Here is a 9130-nt window from a genome sequence, read left to right as displayed (position 1 = left end):
CACAAGTCTGGAGGAGTTCTGCTGTGTGGTGGAGTTGCTAATGCTAACAGTTAGCTTCTACTAGCCGAGACGTTCTCTGCTGTTTCCTGGACGCTAAACCAACAACAGCCTTCCCCGTCATGAGTCAAGGTGGGTGAGGCCATGAATGTTAGTGACAGGCCCAATCCCAACACTAGCACTTCCAACCTTCCCTTATGAAGAACAAATACACGGTTACATATATTGGTTATCAATACATGTAACCGTATACTGATAACCAATATAGACACAAAACTGTAGGAAAATCTGAGGTGTCAGAAATATGTTAGACAGTATACCTGCGTAGTATATAGCGATATATGTACACAGGGAATTGCCGCTTTTCATAAATTGGCGAATATATTCCGTTATATGTTTACGTAAAGTGACCCATCATATAAGAAATAATATACCACTCAAATATATTGTCTATTTTCTATCAGACACTAATGCAGGAGATGGGTGTAGGAGACTATTTTAATGTTCAGCCTGCATGAAAACTGATTATAATCAGAAATAATCATTAAAACATGGTCTCAGTGCATTTGCTCATCAGTGGTGGATTAACATGGAAACTCCACATCAGTGTTACGTTTGCTTTTCATAGAAAACTTTAGTATCTTTAACATATAAAACATCAAAATAAAGTTTAGTATTTCTGCCGTCATTAGAGGTTCGTCCACCACTCAGTCAGCCAAATTAAAGATGGCTGCCGCTGCTGATCAACATTACCATGTGTTCAGCTTGATGGACTGTCCTGTTTAAGTAGCTCTGGTCTGTTGACTCTGTTAATGCTGGGAGCAGCTGGGATCCAGGCAGCGGGGGCCGAAGGGCCGGAACCTTCCATCCACCCAGTGGCTTCCTGTTTCCAGCTGCAGGGGAAGGAAACTGGCTGAACTCCGTCTCATCTGGAGAATCGCTGACCTTATTTAGAAGAAAAGCTTTCTGATTCATACAGAACACGTGGTTACAGACGTGCAAAAGAAAAAAGGGATTTCGTTTGCAGCTGTCCCCATCTAGTGGCTGAAAGGGTCACATGGTCTACTGTGGGTGTGTTATGTCATCTTTGCATTCTGAAGCCTCCTAACCCACTGGAGTTTATTCCCACACGTTCTGTTTAAACAGGAAATTAAAAAAGACAAAAAATTCATCAAATTTCCAATATTTACATCATCTCATTAGGCAAAAGTCACATTATCGGGATGTTTCTTCTGTAGAAAGTTAGTTCAGGTGGCGTTTACAATTTCCAACGCGATCCCTTTGTCTGGTTCGGGTCGGTGATCCGGCTCCAGAACCACAGCCTCTTCTTTCAGGCGGGCATCTTTGAGGATCTGTGAGATGAGCTGCTCATGAAACCAGGCCAGGTCCTGAGGGTCCTCTGGCCAGGTGAAGTACCTCCTCTTCTGGACAAAAGATCTGATAGCGTCACACTTCATGAGCTGGTAGTGAGCCACCTATGGGGGATCACAGCAGAAAGCAGCTTTTGGGTTGAGTTCTGTGACCACATCCAGGTTCTACTACTTCAGTCTGTGGTGTCAGCTCCTCCATCATGCTCACCTTCCCAACCACCACCATGATCAGGAGGTGTTTCAGCTCCTCCAGCATGCGGCCCTGGGCCAGGCTGAAGGCCTCCAGACACCAACCATCTGCAAGGAGCATGAGAATGTTATTTTGTCGGACTCTCACCCTCCTTTCCACCAGACATGAAAGCGATGTGAAACAATCACGAAATGTACGCTGCAGTTAGCCGCCGTTATAGCGGACGAGTTCCTTTCCCCCGGCAGCAAGGAGTCGCGTTTTAGACGCGTCCCAGGAGCAAAGGCACACCTTCTTGTCTATTTTTACGCGTTACACTTCCAGAACACGTCAAACTCTGCAGTTTAAATCAGGCCGGATAAAAAGCAAAATCAGTGTAAAATATCCAGAAACCTTCAAAATAAAAGTCAAGTGCAGTACGTAATTTCCTGTGAATCCCCATTGGCCGATGTCAACAGAACAGAAAAGACACCCCGACTCTTTTCTGGAGACGTGCAGCCGTCTTCCTCCTTGCTTTCTATTATGTGGACGTCTGAAATCACGCGTGGTGTTGCAATTCTCTCGAGATTTGTGACATCATAGGATCAGCTGTGCAGAACACTTTTACTCCCGTCTCCTGGTCGGGAATGAGCTCGCTACGTTTCACACCGCTTTCACTTTTGGTGGAAAGAAGGGGTCAGAGGAGCCGCAGAATAAATGGACCCGCTGGGCATTAGACTTGGTTTGCTGTTCGACTTTTCTGTCTTAGCTCCGCCCACTGATCACCTCCTTTCCCCAGAGTAGTCCTCACCTCCCACTGCCATTCTCCTGACCCAGCTGCACTCCTTTAGCTTTAGCTTAGCATTAAACACAGTAAGTGAATGGATCCAACTAGCATTGTGAGTAAAAAAGTCCTGAAAATCACACATGAAGCAGTCCCAAGTCTAACACGGAGACCTGTGATTCCTTTATGTTACTAATTATTTTCACTCTGATTATTTAGGTCACCGAGCAGAACTGGGATCACTACCCGGGTCAGGAGAACGACTGGGCTGGTTAATTTTTTCCCTCTTATCTAACTTTGGGAAATATGTCAACAGACAAAATTCCAGTTTTGGGTGTAATGTCCCTTTAAAGTGTCTTGCCTAAGGACACAACGGCTGTCTCACAAGCCCTTAACTCCTGTCACCATCGTCCTTTAACGTTCACACTGTGGTGGTTATTATTGTCTTCACCAAACCAGTAGAACCAGTACCTGTAAGGAACCTCTTGGAGACGACACACAAGGTCTTCCTGCTGCTCCAGATGGCGTCTCTGATGTTGGACAGATGGTCCTCACCAGGCAGGAAGTCTCTGGCCTCAAAACAACAGCGGAAGAGATTTTCCTCTGAAAACTGGTTGTCCAGCTTCTCCAGCAAAGCGGCCTCCACCCACCGGTAGTCGCCGATGCTGAAGCAGACAAAGGCATCGTACTTCTGGTTGTTCTCGTTAGGGCTCATCTTTGGACCCTCGAGGAACCTGCTGACAAGCTTTTTGTAGGTGATGAAGATGTGACCTCTCAGGCGGGCGTAAATGACCCCGCTGAGTGTGACGGACAGGATGAGGACAGCAGAGAAGGTGAAAAGAGCAAAGCGAAGATCCTGAACATCCTTTTCATCGTCTTCCTCACAGGGTTCGATGATCATGGCATACTCCACCAGGGGAAGGTTGTGGACAGCAGCTGGAAACTCACATTTGTACTCCTGCACGGGGCTCCCTAAGATGACGTTGCTCGAGTTCAGCCACTCCAGGAAGTCCCACAGGGTGCAGTCACAGTAGAAGCGATTGGCTGACAGGCTGAGGTAGCGGAGCGACCGGAAACAGTCGGGATCAGGAGAGACTAGGAAGTTGTTTGAGAGGTGGAGAGTCTCCAGGCTGGGTGGGAAAACATCTGTCCGTAGATAAGTCAAAGCATTAGAAGAAAGGTCGAGCTCTGAAATGGAGCTGAGACCTCTGAAGATCCCCTGAGGAAGAGCCATTAATGAATTCAGACTTAAATTTAGATAGAGCAGATTGCTCAGGCGATCAAAGATGTCAAGACATGTCCGCTGTTCCCAAATAGGCTGTAGGGAACTTCCATGAAGGTCCAGAAACTTCAAACTATTATCATCAGGCATTCCTTGTCCCTGATTGATGGTGCACCACTTGAACAAGTTACCACCAAAAAACAAAAACTGGAGATGCTTTAACTGAGTCAGAATGACATAGACGTCCTCCATGTTTGTCAACCTGTTATCTGAAAGATCTACCACGGTGCTGTTCATAACCAGACTGATGTCTGCGCTGATGGAGTTCAGCCGATTGTCCTGCAGCCAGAGAGTGTTCAAGCTCGGAAGTGACGCCACAGATCCCAGCTGTCGCAGCGAGTTCCCTGTCAGGTATAAATGCCGTAAGTTGGGGAGCCCCTCGAAGGCGTTGTGGCCCAACTTGCCAATGTGGTTGTACGACAGGTCCAACAGGAGAAGCTCCGTCAGACTGCTGAATGTGTGGGCAAAGATTTCTCCTAACAGGTTAGAGGACAGGTCGAGCTCCTTTAAATGTCTCTGAAGACCACTGAAGGCATTGATCTTGATCTGATTTATTTTGTTTTTGGAGACGTCGATGAACGTTAAATCTTTGAAAGCACTGAAGACGCCACTCTCCAAAGCAAAGATCCAGTTGTCTGAGAGATCTAAAGTCACAACCAAACTGTTGCCGAGGCCCTGGAATGTGCTTCTGTCCGGATCCGGGGTGTTGTTGTGGGAAAAGCCTTTGCCGATAATTCCACCGTACTTAAGGTGATGAATCGGAGTTCCTTGGATTGCATTGAAAAATTGTTTGGTTTTCTGGGCATTCAGTCCGTTGGTGGAGAGGTCGAGGAACCGGAAGGCCATCCCTTTGAAGGGGTTTCCACAACTCCCCCATTCAGCGTCAAAGTTGGAGAGCGAGTTCGAGTTTAAGCTCATCATCGTGAAATTCTTCCCTTCAAAGCCGACGACGTCCTCCTCGCATATTCTCTCAATGTGATTCAGTTTCAGGTTAAGCTTTGTCAGCTTAGTGAGATTCTGGAAGAACAGAGCCGGCTGGAGTTTTCCTATGTTGTTCCCGTAAAGGTCCAGCTCCTCCAGGGACACCAGTGGCTCCAGATAGGCTCCCGACAGTATCGAGTCCGTCAGGCTGCAGTAATACAGAAAGAGGACTTGTAAACGGGACAGTCCGTCAAACGCCCTCGGCTCCAGCGTGAGGCCACGATTAAAGCCGAGCTCCAACTGCACCAGGTTCCTCTGCCTGAGGAAAGAGTCGTTCCTGATGACGAGGACCGCTTTCTGCTCGGCCAGGTCTAAATACTGGAGCTCCGGGAAGTCTCTCAGAGAGGTGCTGTTGATCTCACTGATGTGATTTCCATCCAGAAATAGGTGAGTGATGGTGGGGGGCAGCACTGGAACCCAGCGGTGTCTCTGGAATGAGCATCTTGCCTTTTGTCCCATCAGAGAGCATGATGGGTAGCCCGTCGTCACCTGCAGACGGAAGGGTTGTGTTAGGAGCGGTCACCGTCTTTTACTTAATGACCGAACACTTGCTGGCTGATTCTCCTTCACTCTCGATTCTAAACCCGAACCTTCTCAGTTTGTTTGAAGTCAGGTGGTCTGATGAAGCTCGGCTGGATTTAGATAAGAGTCAAATCCTGACTGCAGGAGGAAGTTTTAACGGGTCGGTTATAGGAATGGTCTTGTCAGGGATCAACACTTTCTAACCTAGAAGTGTGTTACAATAGAACGGCTAATGTTGCGCACGTACCTGCAGGTAGAGCCCAGTCCAGATCAGCTGCAGGAGCCGCGACATGTCCTCGACCTGACGAGACAACAGGAACACACTCAGGCTGTGTAGCAGAGCTCTTGTAGGTGATATTCTCAGCTGGTTTAAAGGGAGCGGGAATGTGTCCGTACACAGAACTTCATTCATTGGATTTCGCCGCCAACAGACATGGATGACACGCCCACATTCACGGCCAACTACGGATGGATGGCAGGCAGCTGCGTCATCAGCAGAGGAAGCTGCTCTGATAGAGGAAGTCAGCCTCTTAATATCTGCAGCACCCTCCGGGATGACCAGCGAACACATCAAACAAGCACTAGCCCTCTGTCAGTATCCAAAACGGGCCATCGAAAACGGAAAGACAAGTCAAAGAAAACGAAAACAACAGAGAAACCAAGAAAAGTAAACAAAAGCAAAGATCAGACCACACCTACACGGACATCCTCACAGTTCCACATATCCAGGGAGCCACAGAACGGATAAAAAGGGCCATGAAAAATCAGCACAACCTCTAACTCCGACAGCTACTGGTGCACCCCAGAGACTAAATAGAACCGGACAAGGAATGCATGTAATAAATGAAATACTATGTATGTAGTACAATAAAACATACATACGGGAAACTGGGAGAACATGACACAAGAAGAAAAGAGCACTGGGAAGAATGTGAGAAGGAAACAACAGAAAGACTCACAAGGACTTTCAGTCAGCCATCTCAGATCATAGTAAATGTAAGAATCACATCACGGACTGGGATCAGTGAAAAACACCAGCACAGGTTCACACGCTGGATCAGGGAGGCAGTAGAGATAAGGAAGCAGGAACAGTGGAACATGAACAGAGACGATGGGGCCTATCAGCTGTCTCGCACCTGCCAGCGCGGGTGGGCGTGGCCGACCCGGCAGATCTGACAGATCCAGGTTGGTCACGCCCATAAAGACGCGTCACACAAACATCTGTGACACTTCTGATGAAGACCGCAGTCGCCGGTCAAAACGTGAAGTAACACTCATAACACAACCTTACGTGTCCGCATCAATAAAGGACCTCGTTAAGTACGTAAGAAGAGGACATAGTGACCATTGTACAGGTCTCATTATAAAACTACAACACCAGTATCCCCAACTCCCTTCCCCCAGGGCCGGTAACCAGCACGTTTTAGTCGTTTTCCTAATCCAACCACTTGATTCACCTGTTCAGCAGCTCATCAGGCTCTACAGAGGCCTGTTAACCACCTGCTGATTAAAATCAGGTGTGTTGAAGCAGGAAAAGCAGTAAAACATGCTGGATACCGGCCCTTGGGCATCACTGACCTACAGCCTCTGGACTAGATCGTTGTAACAGCAGAATCCGTAAAGCATCGTTTGTGACTTGTGAAACGGTTTTTGGATATTTGGAAAGCAGCATTTTGCTTTTCTTTTTTAAATGTGACAATGAAATTGTGTTCAAATGTACAAACGGGTAAACTAATCTCGCCTGGAAGGGCAGCTGTCTGGGTGCTCAGCCCCCCTAAACCTCTGATGCTAGAATCGCCCCTGCTGTCACTCATCGCTGGAACGTGCACGTGTCTTTTTTCTCTCCTCTTGTCTGCGAGCTGCGGTGCTGGGTGCGCGGCGCGCGAGCCTGCAGTGAAGCGCGTCCTTGGCGCATTTGGAGAGAACGCGAGCTCTTGCGCAAAACGAAGCTCCCGTTGGAGCGCGTGTTCTGGGAGGGGCGGCGCTGCTGGGGCCTGGAAGGCTGGTGTTTACTTGAAGAAGGAAGATATTTTTTCAGAAATCTGGGAGATTTTGACTAATAAACGAGCGGAAAACAGCCGGTACACTCTCCGTACCTCAGAAACTGCGTCCCGGTGCGCTGCGCGGTGCTGCGTCCTCCTGCCTGGACCTTCCTTAAAGGTTACGTAAAGCTAAACCCGGGATCTGTCTGTTATCACGACTCACCTTTCTCCTCCATGTTGGACACTTTGTGGCGCATTAACGCTCCAAGTAGCTGCTTAAAAGGTTTAGACTGAAGCTTTGAATAAAAATGAGCGCGCGCCAAAGAGAGCCCTGCTGTGGGACAAGCATCTCCTACCTGAGCTGCAGGCTCATCAGGGTCCTCTCGGTAGTGAACTCCGTGGTTGAATAGTGGAGATCTGAAGCAACTTCCTATTGAGCAAACACGGCCACCCTCTCGGATTTGTAACTTGTTGCTGCGTAACAAGTCGTTTGACCTCACGTGACTTCCGTCAGAACGTCAGGAAAAACCGCAAACTGCTCATCCATCAGCTCTGGGTTTGACCCCAGCCTCAGTGGCACCCAGCACTGGGCTGTTTGGGTCAAGCTCCCAAAGAGTTGGGCTGATTGTAACCCCGCCCACATGCCGGGTCACCAGAACCCTTGGGTTGATCCTATTTATGTTCAACCAGCATTTATGTTATTTTAACCTTCATTTCCGGGTTATAATGACCTAACTAATGAGTTATTATATCCTATTTCCTCCTTTATCTAGATAATTACAGATCACTAATGTTATAGCAGGGTTTAAAATATATTTTGTGTCCTTACATTTGTTCGTGCCTGATATTCATTCTAATAAATGATTAAGATCATTACAGCGGAGAGTGCAGGGATGACAGTATTAGAGCAAGTTTAGTGAATTATTAACAACAAAATGCCTCCAGATAACAGAAAAACTGAAACCGGATGTCTCTTCTTACTGTAACGTGTAAAAAGTGAATGAAAAACAAACTAAATAAATGTCTCTAAACTGCTTTTATATTCCTGTCAGAAGCAGAATATAGATGACCGAGTTGGCTGCAGTGCACACAGCTGATGGCACCTTACTGCTACTCAACAACCAAAACAACACAACATGTCGACTACTTTGTTTTTCATTCTTCTTCTTCTCTGCTCCTCCTTAAGTTGTTAAACTAAAGAAAGAAAAACACAAAGCATGATTTTTTTTAATTTCTTGGTAGTTTGATTAAAGTAAATGTTGTTTAAATCTGGAGCTGAGAGCATCAGCAGCACCGGACTTTTGTTCTGCACAGGTAAAAGAAGCTGTTTCACATCAATGCTGGAACACGATCTTCAGTCACTAAATACGTCAAACCAAGAAACCCAACGCAAACCATGACTTAGAAATGATGTTGTGTTTTTTTCCCCATTAGAAATAGCCTAGCCATAGCTTTTTGCATCACGAGCTAGCTAATAGCCTTTTGTCGGTTTAAAGGCCTTTCATGAGTCTGTTGGACTCTAGAAGAAACAAATCATTTGTAACTATAAAATATCTCTTTAAATCTGTTAGAAATCACTTTTTTACTCACCACATAGAAGGAGAAGTCCAGTTACCTGTGATCAGGTCACCGTCCTTTAGGAAATGGCTGTTAGTGAGGAGGAAGGTGAAGCATTTCTGGGAATTGTCTTCTTTTTTTATTCCCCCCACCCCCCCCTCCATGCTGGTGACAAGCCTTACAGATTTATTTACTCTCAGGTGGAGCATCAAAGCGTCTGCTTTTAATGTCACGCCTGATACTTAAAACCTCATTGTTATTGTTTTTTATGCATGTTTACAAAAATAAACAATCAGTGATGAACAAGAGTCTGCTTCTAGACCTGCAGAAAGAGAAAAACGACACACAACAATTCAACAGGAGCAAGCTATCACTGCATCAAGCTGATGAGGAAATATAAAATCAACATTGTTCAACTGAACAATCACGATAATAAATCACAGTGCATTTAGTGCCAACCACAGCCTTAAGACATGTGTTGAACGTGCC

The 9130-nt window shown here is 46.6% G+C and overlaps 1 protein-coding gene across 3 annotated transcripts; it reads right to left on the bottom strand.

The window, feature by feature from the left end:
- Positions 1–477: 477 nt before the first annotated feature.
- On the bottom strand, positions 478–8698 carry LOC107378245 (toll-like receptor 5). Of its 3 annotated transcripts, none has more exons than XM_070545590.1 (5): positions 8675–8698; positions 5350–5403; positions 2789–5069; positions 1576–1664; positions 478–1472 (listed from the first exon to the last, which is right to left on the bottom strand). In XM_070545590.1, exons 2-5 carry the CDS (start codon positions 5392–5394, stop codon positions 1245–1247), a joined length of 2643 nt encoding a protein of 880 aa, XP_070401691.1. In that variant the 5' UTR covers positions 5395–5403; positions 8675–8698; the 3' UTR covers positions 478–1244. The 3 variants fall into 3 exon arrangements, with proteins under 3 accessions (XP_070401691.1, XP_015803820.3, XP_054604491.2); XM_015948334.3 differs by lacking the exon at positions 8675–8698 and adding an exon at positions 7441–8206; XM_054748516.2 differs by lacking the exon at positions 8675–8698 and adding an exon at positions 7308–7431.
- Between the last annotated feature and the right edge of the window lie 432 nt (positions 8699–9130).

The sequence above is a fragment of the Nothobranchius furzeri genome, chromosome 2 (genome assembly GCF_043380555.1).
Source record: "Nothobranchius furzeri strain GRZ-AD chromosome 2, NfurGRZ-RIMD1, whole genome shotgun sequence".
NCBI lineage: Eukaryota > Metazoa > Chordata > Actinopteri > Cyprinodontiformes > Nothobranchiidae > Nothobranchius > Nothobranchius furzeri.
This window is presented reverse-complemented; position numbering and strand designations above follow the sequence as displayed.